Source organism: Cetorhinus maximus, chromosome 31 (assembly GCF_964194155.1).
Source record: "Cetorhinus maximus chromosome 31, sCetMax3.hap1.1, whole genome shotgun sequence".
Taxonomy (NCBI): Eukaryota; Metazoa; Chordata; class Chondrichthyes; order Lamniformes; family Cetorhinidae; genus Cetorhinus; species Cetorhinus maximus.
Window position 1 is genome coordinate 20,660,371 of NC_135909.1, and position 19,338 is coordinate 20,679,708.

The window sequence follows — 19,338 nt, forward strand, 5'->3', positions numbered from 1 at the left end:
GTACAATAAGTGAGTGTGGGCTTTGTGATACCTTTGTCAGTTCCTGATACTGTATATGACAGTGGACTATATTCTGCTTCTTTCTGTCAGTGACAGTGTATATGAAAGTAGCTTTAATTTTGTATTTGTCAATCTCCAGATTGGATGTGTGCTTGGAATTATTGTTTAAATGTCTGTTTCTAGGTGGGTGAGTGAGTTTTGGATTTATTTTCTATCTATGCATCTCTGGTGTTGAATGTAACTGGGATTTCATAAATTATGGTATCAATATTTGTTTACCATTTGATTTCTGGTAAAATATTTATTCAATGTTTTCTTTCACAGCCATAGGTTACATTCAGTAGTTTTGTATGGGATATGTAGTGCTGTTCAATTTGTATCTCTGTGAAAACAAATTGAAATGATAACATATACATCGATCTGATACATGGCCTGGTGTGTAATTCGTGCAGTTTTTAAAAGGAAATTGATACTTTCACTCGATGTTCTCATCTAACACTTTGTGAGATTTTGGAACTGGTATTTAATCTGTAGCCCAGTCTACACTCTGGGATACTTAACAGCAATCCATTCTGTATCTCACAAAAGGGTAAATGTTGTCTGATGGAGTTAATAATTGGTATTTAATTTGTGGACAAGGTGACACTGTGTACTTAAAAATAATATTGGGTTTGCTTTTGCCCTGGGATTGATGTATCTAGTTCTCAGTTGTACTAGGTTGGAGTGCAATGGAAACAACTTCTCCCACCAATGTTCTGTTTGAATATTTTATTGAAAGGGCACCTCTCAACCTTTGGACCTACGTGGGTCTCTATACTGTTTCATTTTGGCCTAAAGGCCTGGCAGTATCTCTGTGCTTTGTGAGTGATATTGTACTTACTGTGAGTTGGAACCATCAGGCTGCACTTTTCCTTGTTTCGAGGAATCATCTGGTTCCTTCAATTCTTTCCGTGCACACAGGAAATATAACTCCTTCACCTGAAGAATAGGTGAAGTAGAAGGTACAAAAGTGATCAATGTATTTTTTTCAAGTAATAATTATTATGAAGAATCAACAGAGCAAAACCAGCAGCACACGCAGTACTGGAACAATCAGTTTCTACTCATCTGTTATTTTAAGTAGATTTGTAACAAGTTTGTGACCTGCAGAGACAACCTGTCCTGTGCACTGCTCCTTGAATTAGACTATCTGATGGAGAAATGACCTCTGCAAGGGTCAAATTTCTCTTTACAGCTCCCTTTGAACTAACTGTACATCCGGAAACAAGCAGGTACTGTTTAAAATGTCTCTTTCACACTTCTCACCTGGTGCCTGAAATTGATCTTCTTTGTGTAACTGGAAACATTGTTACTGTGCGGCTATTTCCCCCGCCATTCTCTGTCCAATAACAAGGGACAGTGGGAGCCGGAACTAAGCCAGGAAGCTTCACTCGGGTTTGGGGAGAGAAAGCAGCAATGATCTTCAATGGCGAGTTCTTCTCACTCTGTCCAGACACTGCTCGAGAATGGACTCTCCCTTCCCCCCGCTCACTCCATGTTCCGGGAGCAGCTCGTGTTCCAGGGAGCCCATTAAAAACAGCCGCCGCCTCCGCCTCAGCTGCCCGGACACTCAATGCCAATCTCTGAGCATATCTGCGGACGCGGCTCCAAACCGATGCGCTGCTTTAAGCAGATGCTGTTTGTTCACTTCCCTCTGGGGCGGTGATGTCTCCGATCGCTGCTGAATTAAACCCTATTCCGCTCACTGAGTGAATGACGCTCTCGGCCATTGTTGGTGGACTTGTTGCGCATGCGCTGTTATCCTCATGGACACGACACTGGGGACGGGGTTAAACAGCGCATGCGCAGATCTCCGCAGCAATTCAGCCGCTAAAAGCAGTGGGAATTTTGCCCATTTCACTCTCATCACAGAGAGAACAAAATCCCCGAACCTGTGTCGGCGCGGGGGGCAAGGGGCGTTGGGCGCGAGTGGACGTGTAGCAGAAACGGGGACCATTCGCGTTTGAAGCTCTGTTTGTCCCATTTCGATATTCATTTTGCGTCCATCCCCTGCAGATTGTTTGATATTAAACTGTCTCATCCCGTTAAATTTAGACTTTCTACAATCTCGGATATTATTATTTGTTTAGTTTTCACATTTTTGAAATTTGTAATTGAATTTTATTCCATTATGCTCACTCGTAATAAAATCATTGATCATAGAGTCAATTACTCAATACTAACTGTGTTATGGCCGTCTCCCCCTACCTCCCTCTGGACCATGACCTCACAACCAAACATCAAGCCATTGTTTCCAGGACTGTCACTGACATCACCTCCTCTGGATATCTTCCCTCCAAAGCTTCTAACCTCAGTCTCCCAACCTCGGACGGCCCGCTTCTACCTCCTACCCAAAATCCACAAACAGGACTGTCCCGGTAGACCGATCTCGTCAGCATGTTCTTGCCCCACAGAACTCATTTCTTCCTATCTTGATTCCGTTCTCTTTCCCCTTGTTCAGTCTCTTCCCACCTACATCCATGATTCATCTGGTGCCCTATATCAAATCAACAATTTGTAGTTCCCTGGCCCCAACCGCAACCTCTTTGCCATGGATGTCCAATCCCTATCGACCTCCATCCCACACCAGGATGGTTTAAGGGCTCTCCGCTTCTTCCTTGAACAGAGGCCTGAACAATCCCCATCCACCACCACTCTCCTCCAACTGGCTGAACTTGTTCTCTCACTGGACAATTACTCCTTGAACTTGACTCACTTCCTCTAAACAAAATGTGTGGTTATGGGTACCCACATGGGCCCCAGTTATGCCTGTCTCTTTATGAGGTATATGAAACATTCCTTGTTCCAGTCCTACTCAGGCCCCCTCCCACAACTCTTTCTCCGGTACATCGATGACTGCGTCGGTGCCGCTTCATGCTCTCATCTGGACTTGGAAAAATGTATTAATTTTGCTTTCAATTTCCACCCCTCCATCACTTTCACATGGTCCATCACTGACACTTCCCTTCCCATCCTTGACCTCTGTGTTTCAATTTTTGGTGATAGTCCATCAAAATTCAATACAAGCCCACCGACTCCCACAGCTACCTTGACTACAACTTCTCACACCCTGCTTCCTTTAAGGACTCCATCCCATTTTCTTAGTTCCTTCGTCTCCGCAGCATCTGGTCTGATGATGCCACTTTCCAAAACAGTGCTTTTAACATGTCTTCCTGCTTCCTTAAACGAGGTTTCCTGCCCACAGTGGTTGACAGAGCCCTCAGCCGTGTCCGACCCATTTCCCGTGCCTCTGCCCTCACATTGTCCTCTCCCTCCCAGAACCATGATAGGGTCCCCCTTGTCCGCACTTTCCACCCCACCAGCATTCAAAGGATCATCCTCCGCTATTTCCGCCAACTCCAGGATGATGCCACCACCAAACAATTCTTCTCTTCACCTTGCCTGGCGGCATTCCATAGGGACCGCTCCCCCCAGGACACCCTGGTCTACTCCCCCATCATCCCCTACACCTCAACCCCCTGCCACGGCATATACCCATGCGACCACAGAAAGTGCAACACCTGCCTTTTTACTCCCCCACTCTTCAAATCCAAGGGCCCAAACACTCCTTTCAAGTAATGTAGCGCTCCACTTGCACTTTACTCAATTTAGCCAACTGCATTCACTGCTCCCAATACGATCTCCTCTACATTGGAGAGACCAAACATATACTGGGTGACCGCTTTGCGGAACACGTTCTGTCTGTTCACAATCATGACCCGGACCTCCCTGTCGCTTGCCATTTCCACACCCCATCCTGCTTTCATGCCCACATGTCCGTCCTTGGCTTGCTGCAATGTTCCAGTGAAGCTCAACGCAAACTGGAGGAACAGCACCTCATCTTTTGACTCGGCACTTTACAGCCTTCTGGACTTAACACTGAGTTCAACAACTTCAGATCAAGAACTCTCCCCTCCATCCCCACCCCCTTTCCAATCCCCCTATTTCCAATAATTTATATTTTTAAAAATGTATTTTTCTTTTCCTACCTATTTCCATTATTTTTAAATGTATTTCCATCCATTGTTTCATCGCCACCTTTTAGCCTATTCCGATCCCTTCCCCCCACCCCACCCCCACTAGCGCCATCTTTCACTTGCTCGTCCTGCTTTCTACCCTTAATGTCACCATTAGCACATTCCTTAGCTAATATCACCACCGTCAACACCCCTTTGTCCTTTTGTCTATGACAACTTTGGCAACCTCTCTTTTGCTTCCACCTCTCACTGGCCCTCTACCCAACTCTACCTGTCCCACCCCCCTCAACAAGCTTATATTTCACCACATTTCAATATTCCCTCAATTCTGATGAAGAGACATACAGACTCGAAACGTTAACTATGTTCCTCTATACAGATGCTGTTAGACCTGCTGAGTTTTTCCAGCTACTTTTATTTTTGTTTTGGTGCACTATGGCAGAAAGGTCTTAGACAGCGACCTTTCCCCATTGCGCCGGCTGCCCCAAGCTTTAGTGCTTCCCTCAGCACTTAGCCCTGGACCTTGGAATGTGCCAGTCTGCAACAATCAGCCGGGGAGGACCAACAAGTTTCAGGCAGACCAAAGGGCGGCTTTCACCGAGTTGATGATCCTCCAGCTGCAGTTGATGTTTGTCTCAGTGTGTGTCCCTGGTAACAGCCAGTAGAGCAGAGTCCTGCTTCCAGAGATTTTCACAATCTCACACTTTCACAAAGAATGAAGAAATCCTCTCACATTCGCTTCTCTTATTTCTTCGGAAGGAATGGTGCTGCGGGTGTTGCTGATCGGTCACTTTATGCTGCCTCTCCTAATGTTGATCATATCACCAATCAGATATCTACTGAACTGACCAATCCGGAGACTCCACGGAGTGAGGGCGGAAAATACCGGCGCCAAATTATCAGATTCCAACGGATTTTTTTTCAAATTTTAAAAGCCCGCCAAACCCCATTCGGGGTTAATTTCGATCCTTTATGAAACCCTTTAACCAGCAGGCAGGAAGTCTCATTTACACAGCTCTGCAAACGGACGGTTTATTGTGGATATTCCACAGTCAAAAGTGAACATGTCTGGTGTAAATTTGCCAGCGTTGAGACTGAAGGTTCCGACACAACCGGGGCTGATAGGAAATGAACGGATCGATTATTGAGACCAAACTTGACCAGAACTGGAAACTGACGCATTTGCTTCTATTCTCTCTCCAAAACCAGGGAAAGGGGCCGAATATTAACGCGTCTGAGAACAAAACGCAGAGGGTGAGCGGGCAGACATTAATTTATGGGCCATTATTAACAACAGCGAATGATTGAACGGAGTGATAAATCTACATTAGCCTGAAAGTAGGAAACAAAACTAACAAAAAACATCATTCGAAAATGTTCAAATTAGAAACACGACAAATTAAACATTGAGATGATATAGCTTTCTCGGAGAGATTGTGGGTGGCTCTTAAAAGAGCCGTTGTGTTTCGGGTGTTTTTCAGTCCATTGCGGGGTTTTACTTGGAGCTGGTGTACTTGGTCACCGCCTTTGTCCCTTCCGACACGGCGTGCTTGGCCAGTTCCCCGGGCAGCAGCAGGCGCACGGCGGTCTGGATCTCCCGGGAGCTGATGGTGCTGCGCTTGTTGTAATGGGCCAGGCGGGAAGCCTCACCCGCGATGCGCTCGAAAATATCGTTCACGAACGAGTTCATGATGCTCATGGCCTTGGAGGAGATGCCGGTGTCGGGGTGAACTTGTTTCATCACTTTGTAGATGTAGATGGAGTAACTCTCCTTCCTCGACTTTCGCCGCTTCTTGCCGCCCTTTCCTGCCGGTTTACTCACCGCTTTCTTGGCGCCCTTCTTAGCAACTGGTTTCTTCTTCTCTTCAGCCATCCTCAATCTCAATTTCAGACACAGAAATAAATCAAATCCCTTCCGTCCGCTCATTATATAGACAGTATGACAGATATATGCTAATGAGGAATGGGAGAGACAATGATTCTGATTGGACATTATTTAAACAAAACGGGGATATTTTGTGATTTTTTTTTTGATTGGATAGCTAAACCGACCAATCATATTTAGGTTTCTCCACCAATCATAAGCCCTCTTACTACAATCAGGAAATACATTTTCCAAAGCCCCTCTCCAGCCGGAGTTTCTCAGTGTGTAAAGATACACCGGGAAATGTCGCCTGGCTGTCGGTGCGAGGGGCTGTCTGGGAATGTGGGTTCATTCAGGAACTGTGAGTGTCTGGTCTTCTTCTTATCGTGTCCACGGACAGTGTATACATGGCCCAGCCAGAACTGGACACATTTTTTCGCCTTGTTGTTTAATTTGGCAAGATCTGCAACAGTGCAGGGTTCCTCTAGCGATAGGCATTGCAGGAGATGTTGCATAGTCTGTGTCACAAGTTGTCGGGCTGGTTGTATATCCCCATTTGCTTAGTGACACCTTTGAACAACCTACACCAGTCCTAAGTCTGTTAAGGCACTTGCAGGTTGCCCAGTTGCAATTAGCTCCTGGGGGAAGGCTTTCATCCGCTAGAATTTCCATCGCTGGGGGTTGTTCGAGACTGGCGAGCCGGTCTTTCCACAAGGCGATGCGGGCTTCAGATTGTAATGGAACAACACTGTTCACGAAGCTCTTCCTTGGCTTTAGGTGGCTGGGTGTAGGTGTATGACCATGTAGAGGGTGCTTCTCATCTGATGTTTGACGGAATCGCTCTTTCTTCCTGGCTACCGTTCTTCTTATATTAGGGGGAGTGATACCCGCCAGGATATCTTGACTCCCTTCTCTCTCCCCTTGTCCAGTCCCTTCCCACCTACATCCGTGATTCCTCTGACACCTTACGTCACATCAACAATTTCAAGTTCCCTGGCCCCAACCGCTTCCTCTTCACCATGGATGTCCAATCCCTCTACACCTCCATCCCCCACCAGGATGGTCTGAGGGCCCTTAGCTTCTTCCTTGAACAGAGGCCCCAACAATCCCCATCCACCACTACTCTCCTCCGTCTGGCTGAACTTGTTCTCACACTGAACAATTTCTCCTTTAACTCCTCTCACTTCCTCCAAATAAAATGTGTGGCTATGGGTACCCGCATGGGCCCCAGCTATGCCTGTCTCTTTATGGGGTATGTGGAACATTCCTTGTTCCAGTCCTACTCCGGCCCCCTGCCACAACTCTTTCTCCGGTACATCGATGATTACTTCGGTGTTGCTTCATGCTCTCGTCGGGACCTGGAAAAATTTATTAATTTTGCTTCCAATCTCCACCCCTCCATCATCTTCACATGGTCCATCTCTGACACTTCTCTTCCCTTCCTTGACCTCTCTGTCTCAATTTCTGATGATAGACTGTCCACCAATATCCATTACAAGCCTACCGACTCCCACAGCTACCTCGACTACAGCTCCTCACACCCCGCTTCCTGTAAAGACTCCATCCCATTCTCTCAGTTCCTTCGCCTCCGTCGCATCTGTTCTGATGACGCTAACTTCAAAAACAGCTACTCTGACATATTCTCCTTCTTCCTTAACCGAGGTTTTCCATCCACGGTCGTTGACAGGGCCCTCAACCGTGTCCGGCCCATATCCCGCGCATCCTCCCTCACGCCTTCTCCTCCTTTCCAGAAACATGATAGGGTCCCCCTTGTCCTCACTTATCACCCCACCAGCCTCCGCATTCAAAGGATCATCCTCCGCCATTTCCGCCAACTCCAGCATGATGCCACCACCAAACACATCTTCCCTTCACCCCCCCTGACGGCATTCCGTAGGGATCATTCCCTCCGGGACACCCTGGTCCACTCCTCCATCACCCCCTACTCCTCAACCCACACTTATGGCACCTTCCCATGCCCACGCAGAAGATGCAACACCTGCCCCTTCACTTCCTCTCTCCTCACCATCCAAGGGCCCAAACACTCCTTTCAAGTGAAGCAGCATTTCACTTGCATTTCCCCTAACTTAGTCTACTGTATTCGTTGCTCCCAATGCGGTCTCCTCTACATTGGAGAGACAAAACGCAAACTGGGCGACCGTTTTGCGGAACACCTGCGGTCTGTCCGCAAGAAAGACCCAAACCTCCCTGTCGCTTGCCATTTTAACACTCCACCCTGTTCTCTTGCCAACATGTCTGTCCTTGGCTTGCTGCATTGTTCCAGTGAAGCCCAACGCAAACTGGAGGAACAGCACCTCATCTTCCGACTAGGCACTTTACAGACCTCCGGGCTGAATATTGAATTGAACAACTTTAGATCTTAAACTCCCCCTCCCCCCATCCCCACCCCGTTTCTTTCCCCCCCCCCCCCCCCGCTTTTTTTTCAATAATTTATATAGATTCTTCTTTCCCCACCTATTTCCATTATTTTTAAATCTAAAACTAAAACCTTTAGTCTTTCCACCCCACCCCCACTAGAGCTGTACTTTGAATATCCTGTCTTCCATTCTTAATTAGCACTTTTCTCAGACAAATACCACCACCTTCAACACCTCTTTGACCCTTTTGTCTGTGACATCTTTTGATTATCTGCTCATCTCCACAATCACCACACCACACCCTCAATGTGTCTCTCCCCCCACCCCCCACCCACCCCCCCCCCCCCCCCCCCCCCACCCACCTTAAACCAATTTATATTTCTCCCTTCTTCTAACTATGCTCCAGTTCTGCCGAAGGGCCATGAAGGCTCGAAACGTTAACTGATTTCTTCTCCGCCGATGCTGCCAGACCTGCTGAGTTTTTCCAGGTAATTCTGTTTTTGTTTAGGATATATAGGCTGTTGGTGTTTGTTGGTTTTAAACAACCTGAGATAAATCAGCAGCTTGCATTCAGAACGGCATCCATCTTCTTAGCATGAGTAGATCTTTCCCATGCAGGGCAGGCGTATTCCCCAGTGGAATAGCAAAGAGCAAGTGCACTGGTTCGCAATGTTTTCGAGCTTGCTCCCCATTTTATGTTAGTGAGCTTATTCAGGATGTTGTTTTGTGCGCTCACTTTTGCCTTTGTCTTTTTGATGTGGTTCTTGAAGGTGAGGCATCTGTCAAGGGTGACTCCTAAGTAGATAGGGTGCTCGCAATGCGTCAGTATTGCTCCACACCAGGTTACTTTAAGCTGGCATTTGGCTTCACGCTTTCTGAGGTGGAATGCACAAGCTTGCGTCTTTGATGGGTTTGTGCGAAGGTGGTTTTCTTCATAGTAGGATGTTAGTCCCTCCCAGGCCTCAGAAAGTGTTTTCTCCACGGTGTTAAAATCAGTGCTTTGGGCAGTGGCACATAAGTCATCAGCATATATAAAACATGTCTGGTAATGTGTGTGATTTACTCACTCTCTGATTCTGTGTGTGTTTGGAAGGCCGTGGTACAGTGTGCCAGTGTTGGATTTATTCTGTATCTGTGACTTGATGGGACCATGTCTCAGTGTTGGGTTCACTTGGCATCCTTGAACTCATTGTGCATCTGTCCGTTATTGGTGTATGTAAACAAATTCATTTTATCCTTGGGACTATAAACCAGAGCGGAATTAAATCAGTATGTGTTTCTCTCAGCCACAAAAATTGTTGGATTGATTCTGTACCTGTCAGTCTCTGTAACTGGATGTTAATGAGATTCTGTATTTGTCACTGTCTGGCACTGTAGGTCAGTGTGTTACTGGTTCTATATATTTCAGTCTGTGTTACTATATCTGAGTCTGTGAACTTCTCGTTCACTATCAGTGCCTGATACTGTGTGTGAATGTGAGATTAATTATATACCTGTCAACATCCGTTGCTGAATGGCAGTGTGGAGTTCAGTTTGTATCGGCACTGATTCAATGTGTGATTCATTCTCAGTAGCCCCATCTCTTGCAATGTTTGACATTTGAGAGTGAATGTGAATTGCACACTCGGATAGCAGCACAGACTGAAATATATACAATCAATTCCACACTGATTTACAGCGCCAGAAACTGAGAAACTCATGAGTGAATCTCATTTCCAGTTCCATAAACTGAGAAACTCATGAGCGAATCTCATTTCCAGTTCCATAAACTGAGAAACTCATGAACGAATTTCATTTCCAGTTCCATAAACTGCCAACCACAGGATACATCAGACACATGCTGTTCGACAGTTTCAAGAACAGAATGCACCCACTGTACTCTATCCCCCTACCTCACACATTAGCAGAGCGTCAGAAAACCAGAAGGAATCCTGCATCCCCGGACGGTCCCTCGCACCGACAGCCAGGCAACATTTCCCAATATATCTTTACACACTGAGAAACTCCGGCTGGAGAGAAGTCTTGTAAAATGTGCAGCCTGGTTGCAGTAAATGGGCTAATGATTGGTGGAGAAGTCGAAATCTGATTGGATATTTAAAGACACCAATCAGAAAAATATGAAAGAAGAGGCTGTTATAGTTTTTATAAATGTCCAATCAGAATCACGGTTCTCCAATCCTTCATTTACATAGAACTGGGAACTGTCTATTTAATGAGCGGACGGAAGGGGTTTGTTTTATTCTGTGTCTGAAACTGAAGATGGTTGATGAGAAGAAACCAGCTCCCAAGAAGGGAGCTAAGAAAGCCTTAAAGAAACCGGTAGCAAAGGGCGGCAAGAAGCGACGAAAGTCGAGGAAGGAGAGTTACGCCATCTACATCTACAAAGTGATGAAGCAGGTTCACCCCGACACCGGCATCTCCTCCAAGGCCATGAGCATCATGAACTCGTTCGTGAGCGATATTTTTGAGCGCATCGCGGGTGAGGCTTCCCGCCTGGCCCATTACAACAAGCGCAGCACCATCAGCTCCCGGGAGATCCAGACCGCCGTGCGCCTGCTGCTGCCCGGGGAACTGGCCAAGCACGCCGTGTCGGAAGGGACAAAGGCGGTGACCAAGTACACCAGCTCCAAGTAAAACCCCACAATGGCCTGAAAAACATTCAAAACACAACGGCTCTTTTAAGAGCCATCCACAATCTCTCTGAAAAAGCTATATCATCTCAATTTTTACTTTGTCATGTTTTAAATTTGAACATTTCGAACTATGTTATTTCCCTCATATTCGGGCTAATGTAGATTTATCACTCGCTCAATTCTTAGGTCCTGATAATAATGCCCCATAAATGAATGTCTGTCCGCTCACCCTCTGCGCTTTGTTCTCAGACGCGTTTATATTCGGCCCCTTTCCCTGGCTTTGGAGAGAGAATAAAACGCAAATGCGTCAGTTTCCAGTTCTGGTCAAGTTTGGTCTCAATAATCGATCCGTTCATTTCCTATCAGCCCCGGTTATGTCGGAACCTTCAGTCTCAACGCTGGCAAATTTACACCAGACATGTTCGCTTTTGACTCTCACGAATATCTACAATATACCGTCCGTTTGTAGAACGATGTCAATGAGACTTTGCCGGCTGGTTAAAGGGTTTCATAAAAGATGGAAATTAACCCCGAATAGATCCCGTATCTGGAGCTTGGGATAAAATGTGAAATAGTCCCATCAGGGACGGGGAATTTTAAAACTTTGTCGTCAGACCGAGTTCACTTTCTACATAAGACTTTCGACATGAAACGTATTTCTTGTTTTATAAACCTATCGGCCGCCTTTTCGATGTCGAAAAGCGTAAATTTGGAGCTGTTATTTTCGGCTGGTTTTCAGGTTCAGATAAACCCAGACTGAAAATCAGAAACAGACAAATACAGATCAACCGTAGAATAGAGAAAGGGAGAGCGAGATTAAGTAAATCTAACATTCGTATATTAAATACTGAATTACCTGTTTCCAATTAACACTATGTTCTGTCCGTTTTTTACAAATTTGGCGGGCTTTGAAAATTTGAAATAAAAATCGGTTCGAATTTGGCGCCGGTATTTTCCGCCCTCACTCCGTGGAGTCTCCGGATTGGTGAGTTCAGTAGATATCTGATTGGTGATATGAACAAAGACGCGGCACAAAGTGACCAATCAGCAATGCCCGCAGCACCATTCCTCCCGAAGATATAAGAGAAGCGAATGTGAGAGGATTTGCTCATTCTCTGTGAAAGTGTTTGTGAGATTGTGGAAATGTCTGGAAGAGCCTTTTGGCTAAGATCTAGTGTTGCAGGGGCGACACCATGGTCCTACCAAGGCAAGGTCGGGATGGAAGGGCTATAACCAATCGCAATCGAAATCCATACCGTGGGTTACCTATCACCGTCCGAGTCACGGTGAACCACAGCGAGGGAGGATCACCTATGGATCGGGGCTTCTTCACCAGGAGGATCCTGTTGAAGGCGTGCGGCTTCCAAGCTCCGGAGATCTTCACCCTGCATGACTCCCGCAAAGGTGGTTATTTTGACGTGACGTTCAAGCGGGTGGCAGACTGCGTCCAGCTCCTGAGGGTGTTCGAGGAGAAGAGAGACCTGCCGGAGATGAAGATCCTGACGGCGGAGCCGCACTTTTCTCTGCCGTTGCAACGGGAACGTGTGGTGATGGTGCATGTGTACAACCCCTTCGTCCCTGTCGCCGACGTGGTCACCTTCCTCACCAGGTACTTCGATAAGGTGGGGAGCGGCACCGAGATTCGAGACGACTTGGGGATCTGGACAGGCAAACGCCTGTTTAAGGTCACGCTAAAGACCGATGGTAAGGGAGCCATTTTCCACCCTCCTTCCAGTTTCGCTATCGGGGGAAACCGTGGCTACCTGGTCTACGCTGGGCAACCCAAGCATTGTCGCTCATGCGGCAAGGCTGGTCATGTGGCGGCCAACTGCAGCGCCTCCCTCTGCAAGATCTGCAAACAGGAAGGGCACCAGACAAAAGACTGCAAACAGGCCAAGTGCTGCAACCTGTGTGGCGAGGCAGGTCACCTCTACAGGACCTGCACCAAACGCTGCCGTACTTACGCACAGGCAGCCAAAGCCGACCAGGGGGAAGCAGAAGAAATGTTTCGTGTCACTCCAACCACCAAGGCCCCCAGGGAGCTCAACGGGACAAAGGAGGACACAGAGAGAGACAAGGTGGAGAAAGAGATCGAGGCAACAGAGAGCCAATCAGCAGCACTACCCCCTGTACCTCCCAGTCCTCAGGACAGCGAATCAATGGAGGAGGAGGCAGCAGTGGAAAAGCAGCAGGGGGAGTGGCGGACGGTGAAGAAGAAGAAAAGTAAGAGGGAGCGAAGAAAAAGCAAAGGCGTTTCCCAGAGAAGCGGCAAGAGGCGTCTCCCATCCGACACGGATGACAAGGGCAGCAGCTCTTCGGATGATGAAGTGCCAGGGCGGCACCGACAGAAGAGGCGGCAAAGCTCCAGGGCGTTGGAGGACGAGACACCCGAGCTCCAGAAAATTGGAGACAACAAGGAGACCAGCGCACCCCAACTTTGCCTGCAACCTGAGGAGGCCAGTGCACCACAGCACCTGGAATCTGGGAGCAGTGAGGCAATCATCGCACCCCAGCTCCAGGAAGCCGGGAACAGCAACACCCCAGAGGGGGTGAGTTTTGGAGAAGCTTCTCCAGCAAAGGTCATCTCAAAACCCGCTCTCTACGTGAACCTCCAGATGCCACCGGAGCAGAACACGGCCAAGGAGATCTACCTCAGCCCATCCAAAGTGAAGGAATTTGAGCTCACTACGGGAATGAAGGAGCAGACTAAAGGTCTGGGACTCTCAGAGACAGTGGGTTTGGTAGGAGAATAAATGCTTTAAAATGGGTTTAAAGATTGTATCCATAAATGTGCGTAGCATTAAATCTACTACGCGATGTGTTGCGACCTTGGACTACCTAGCCAAGGTCAAAGCTGACCTGTTGTTTCTGCAGGAGTGTGCGATACCGCACCTCAGCTCCTACAGGCAATGGTCACGATGGTGGTCCCACGGGCCATCGATCTGGTCGGGCGGAAACGACTCTCGTTCCTCCGGCCTGGGTATTCTGCTGCGGGGAGGCAACTTCACCGTCTCCGAGGTCAAGGAGGTGGTGGGCGGGCGACTCCTCGTAGCAGACGTAATGTACAAGAACGCTCCACTCCGGTTAATTAACGTGTATGACCCGGCACAAGGGACTGAGCGGCTGGAGGTTTTTCAGCAGCTCCCACTGCTGCTGGCGACCTCCAGGCCGGTCATTCTGGGCGGTGACTTCAACTGCATCATCGATGCGGCTGGACGATCCGGCAGGGCCGGCAGCAGATTGGACGCTACGTCCAGATCCCTGATGGAAACAGTTAAGGATGCCAAGCTGCACGACGTCTTCAGCAACCCTGCAGACGGAGCGCAGCATAGATACACCTGGTCGCGGCCAGATGGGTCCATTCGTTCCAGGATAGACTTCCTGTTTGTGTCCCGTGCATTCACAGTCAGATCCACCGAGGTCAAGCCGGTGTTCTTCTCTGACCACTGCCTCCTACTGGCGGACTGCCACTTGGAGAAGGACCTGAGGGTGGGCAGGGGGGCATGGAAGCTAAATGTGCAACTGCTGACCCCAGAGAACATTGAGGAGCTCAAGAGGGATTACAAAGGTTGGAGAACCGTGAAACCCCTCTTTGAGTCCCTGACACACTGGTGGGAAGCGATCAAGGGAAGCATCAAGAGGTTTTTCATCCTCAAAGGCACCCAGAAAGCTAGAAAGGAACAGAGGGAAATGTCCCGACTCCAGAAAAAGATGCAGAATCTGCTCCGGCTGCAGTCGATGGGGGTCGATGTCAAGGAGGAGCTCCAAGAGGTGAAGGGCCAGCAAGCCTCGCACTTTGCCTCGGAGGCCTCCAAGATCATCTTCCGTTCCAGAGTCCGCTCCGTGGAGCAGGATGAGACGTGCTCACGTTTCTTCTTCCAAAAGGTACACAGAGAGCGCTCTGTGATCAGCAGCCTGAAGGAAGAAGACGGCTCAGTAAAGTCATCACGGTCCGACATTCTGAGGATCAGCAAATCCTTTTATGCCGGATTGTATGACGTGAAGCCCACGGACAGCACGGCCTCCCAGTCCTTCCTGTCCTCTATCACGGAGGTCTTAGACCACAGTACGCGGGAGAGCCTGGACAAACCGCTAACTCCTGATGAACTGACTAAGGCCCTCGAGTCCTTCGAGAAGAGTAAAACCCCCGGAAGCGACGGCTTGCCGGCGGAGTTGTATTCGGCTCTGTGGGACTTGATCGGCCCGGACCTGCTAGGAGTGTACGAGAGTATGCTCCTGGCCGGTAGTATGTCAGAATCCATGAGGAAAGGCATCATCACCCTCATCTACAAGCACAAGGGGGAAAGGGAGGAAATTAGAAATTGGCGACCCATTTCACTGTTGAATGTGGACTATAAGATTCTGTCCAAGGTCATCGCCAGCCGGGTCAAATCCGCTCTGGAATTGGTGATTCACCCTGACCAGACCTGCTCTGTGCCAGGCAGGAAGATCTCTGACAGCCTGGCGCTGCTCAGGGATACGATTGCCTATGTACAGGACAGGGGTGTGGATACCTGCCTCATCAGCTTGGATCAGGAGAAGGCCTTTGACAGAATATCGCACACCTACATGGGGGATGTGCTCTCCAAAATGGGGTTTGGGGAGGGAATTCGAAATTGGATCCAACTGCTCTACACTAACATCAGTAGCGCAGTCTCAATCAATGGGTGGGAAACAGATAGCTTTCCGATTAAATCTGGAGTCAGGCAGGGCTGTCCTCTCTCGCCTGTCCTTTTCGTGTGTTGCATAGAACCCTTTGCCGAGTCCATCAGGAAGGATCCGGGCATAAGAGGAGTGACGATCCCAGGCAGTGGAGGCACTCAGGTAAAAGCCTCCCTGTACATGGACGACGTCGCCGTCTTCTGCTCGGATCCGCTGTCGGTGCGCAGACTGATGCACATCTGCGACCAGTTCGAACTGGCCTCGGCTGCCAAGGTAAATCGTGGGAAGAGCGAGGCCATGTTCTTTGGGAACTGGGCTGACCGATCCTTTGTCCCCTTCACTGTCAGGGCTGACGGCCTGAAGGTGCTGGGGATATGGTTCGGAGGGACCGGGGCATGCGTTAGAAACTGGAAGGAGCGAGTGGCTATGGTGAAAAGGAAACTGGGCATGTGGGAGCGACGCTCCCTCTCCATTGCGGGTAAGAACCTGGTCATCAGGTGTGAGGTACTCTCGCTGTTGCTGTACGTGGCGCAGGTCTGGCCCATTCCAGACTCCTGCGCGACGGCGATCACTCGAGCCATCTTCCGCTTTATCTGGAGGTCGAAAATGGATCGTGTCCGCAGGGACGCGATGTACAAGCCTCTAGATAAAGGGGGAGAAAACGTGCCCAACATCGCCCTCATACTGATGGCCACCTTTGTGTGCGGCTGCATCAAGCGGTGCGTAGACCCTCAGTACGCAAACACCAAGTGTCACTACGTGCTGAGGTTCTACCTGTCCCCGGTGTTGCGAAGGATGGGTCTGGCCACGCTGCCGCGGAACGCTCCAAGTAGTTGGACCATGCCGTACCACCTGTCCCTGGTGGAAAAATTTATGCAGAAAAACACCTTTGACCACAAGTCCATCAGGCAGTGGTCAGCACGTAACGTCCTAGAGGCCCTGAGGGAAAAGGAGAGGGTGGACCCTGTGGGATGGTTCCCCGAGCAGACTGTCAAAGTCATTTGGCAGAATGCCTCATCGCCAGAACTTTCCAACAAGCACCAAGACGTAGCTTGGCTGGTGGTGAGAAAGGCCCTCCCCGTCAGATCCTTCCTACACGCCAGGAGGCTCACCCCCTCTGCACGTTGCCCTCGAGGTGGCTGTGGTGGGGAAGAGACCGTTGTTCACCTCCTTGTGGATTGTGCCTTTGCAAAGAAAGTCTGGAGAGAGATGCAGTGGTTGCTGTCGAGGTTCATCCCGAGCAGTTCTGTGACACAGGACTCTGTGCTCTACGGGCTGTTCCCAGGGACACACACCGAGACAAACATCGACTGCAGCTGGAGGATCATCAACTCGGTGAAAGACGCGCTTTGGTCTGCCCGAAACTTGTTGGTCTTCCAGCACAAAGAGTTGTCCCCGACCGATTGTTGCGGACTGGCACAATCCAAAGTCCAGGACTACGTGCTGAGGGACGCACTAAAGCTTGGGGCAGCTGCCGCAAAGGCGCAATGGGGAAGGGCCGCTGTCTAAGACCTTTCTACCACAGCGCACCGAGAGACTGGGAACTGTTTAGAGCCCCTCGGGCTGTACAGATCAAAATGAAAGGCTGTAAATGATTGTAATATTGTTTGTACTGATGCACCTGGTGATACATTTTGTAAAAGTTTAACCTGGATTGTACCCTTGTAATGTTGTTTTTGAAATGGTTTTGAATGTGATTGAAGATATTTTATGAATAAAGTATATTTTTACAAAAAAAAAAAGTCTGGAAGAGGAAAGACCGGCGGTAAAGCTCGCTCCAAGGCCAAGTCTCGCTCCTCCCGGGCTGGACTGCAGTTCCCGGTGGGCCGTGTTCACAGGCACCTGAGAAAGGGCAACTATTCTGAGCGTGTGGGTGCCGGAGCCCCGGTCTATCTGGCTGCTGTGCTCGAGTATCTAACGGCTGAAATCCTCGAGCTGGCCGGTAACGCGGCCCGGGACAACAAGAAGACACGCATCATCCCCAGACACCTGCAGCTGGCCGTCCGGAACGACGAGGAGCTCAACAAGCTGCTGGGAGGGGTGACCATCGCTCAGGGCGGGGTGCTGCCTAATGTCCAGGCCGTGCTGCTGCCCAAGAAAACCAGCGCCGCTGCGGGCTCGAAGACCAAGTGAAGCGGCCATTCTTTAATCTAATAACCCAAAGGCTCTTTTCAGAGCCACTCACAGAGTCTGTGAAAGGGCTGCTCACTGTGTGAACTCATTTCATTCTGGCTCTGAAGAAGCGTCATGCCCATTCGAAACGGTAACTCTGTGCCCACACAGATGCTGCCAGACCTGCTGAGTTTTTCAGCATTTTCTTTAAAAAATACTAGCTTCGCTGCAAAATACAGCCCGGCATACCTTACAACCCGTTTTAAATTAGGATCCCTTACCTGATCTGTCTATAACAGGCGAGTAGAAAGCTAGTGATGGGCGAAATCACTGAATGCCCACAGTTCCGGGTCTCTCATAAACATCATTAACTGTATGGGTTTTATTCAGGTCACGGTTCAATAGATAGTGAAGAGAAAATGGGGCGAGTGATTTTTCCACTATACTGGAGTGGGAGAGTGGGGTCTGGTGAAATAATACACCGCTCCACTGCCCACATCAACAATCTTAATAAATGACCTAATGACCGAAAGAGGACGAAATGATGCTAAAGCTGTGTTTCATTCATTTTAAGATTTCACGCTCCCGTTCCCAGTGCTCTTAATGTGACGTTTTGGGTCGCAGTTAAAAGAGCCTTTGTTGTGTGTTTGGTAGAAAGGGTCGAGTTGTTTAGCCGCCGAAACCATAGAGAGTGCGGCACTGGCGTTTCAGAGCGTACACCACATCCATTGCAGTGAACGTCTTGCGCTTGGCGTGTGCAGTGTAGGTGACCGTATCCCTGATGACATTCTCCAGGAAAACCTTGAGCACCCCGCGAGTCTCCTCATAGATCAAACCCAAGATCCGCTTGACACCGCCACGGCGAGCCAGGCAGCGGATTGCTGGTTTGGTGATGCCCTGGATATTATCACGAAGCGGTGGTGCTTTGCTCCGCCTTCACCCAGTCCTTTGCCTCCTTTCCCTCTGCCAGACATGATTATTCTTTACTCAGATCACTGTTGACTATAAGAGACCAGCTGCTTCACGTTCCTCTTTTATACAGCCCGCCCCGACCTGACTGAGAACGGGACAGAGAGTGAGAGGCGGGGCGGGGAGGAGACTGAGTGACAGACAGAACAGAGTCTGTGATCATCCAGCTCCGCCTCCTGCCTGTTCGAACTGATTTGTTTTCGAATTCTGGGCACCATTAGTGAACAGGGCGCTCGAAACAAATCTTACTCAATGGAACATCTAGTTTATCTATAGTTAGAAACCGGGAACTTTTAAATCCAGACCTGTCAGCAATATCCCCGCCTCATTCCAGTCGCTTCTACAACCAGACAAACAGTCTGCTTCCATTTCTAGGACAGCTTCTATTCCAAGTGATTGGGACTAAGAACAAGATAAAATCGGATCACGGGCCTATAATTTAGTTTATTGAGCGGGAATTCGAAAAGTTTTGCAAAGATTGAACCGGTCAGTGAAAGTGTCTGTCTAAGAACTGGAAATGAATACCGGCTGAAATTTAAACGGTTGGTATTGAATTAGTGACAGTAAATCAATTATTTTAAGGGAAGTGTTGGTGTAGTTATTTCAGAGAGAACTTCATCATCCCTTCCAGGATAAGTTGCATTTTTTTACTGTTCGGAACTTTGTGGATATCTACATGGGGCCGTTGTAGTTGGTCACTATCT

General features: G+C 48.8%; 3 protein-coding genes across 3 annotated transcripts in view; 1 reads left to right on the forward strand and 2 right to left on the reverse strand.

Annotated features, from left to right (window-relative positions):
* The window catches only part of LOC144670314 (histone H2B-like), a 1,149,071-nt gene that overhangs the window by 974,191 nt on the left and 155,542 nt on the right, over positions 1-19,338 (reverse strand). The window lies entirely within an intron of this gene.
* Positions 4,052-5,889, reverse strand: LOC144670246 (histone H2B-like). Its single transcript, XM_078532732.1, has one exon. The coding sequence runs from the start codon at positions 5,887-5,889 to the stop codon at positions 5,512-5,514; it is 378 nt and encodes a 125-aa protein (XP_078388858.1). The 3' UTR covers positions 4,052-5,511.
* Positions 10,407-11,009, forward strand: LOC144670247 (histone H2B-like). Its single transcript, XM_078532734.1, has one exon. The coding sequence runs from the start codon at positions 10,407-10,409 to the stop codon at positions 10,890-10,892; it is 486 nt and encodes a 161-aa protein (XP_078388860.1). The 3' UTR covers positions 10,893-11,009.

Bases quoted from the DNA above. Each gene is read 5' to 3' on its own strand.
- LOC144670246 (XM_078532732.1), bottom strand. From the start codon at position 5,889: ATGGCTGAAGAGAAGAAGAAACCAGTTGCTAAGAAGGGCGCCAAGAAA.
- LOC144670247 (XM_078532734.1), top strand. From the start codon at position 10,407: ATGTCCAATCAGAATCACGGTTCTCCAATCCTTCATTTACATAGAACT.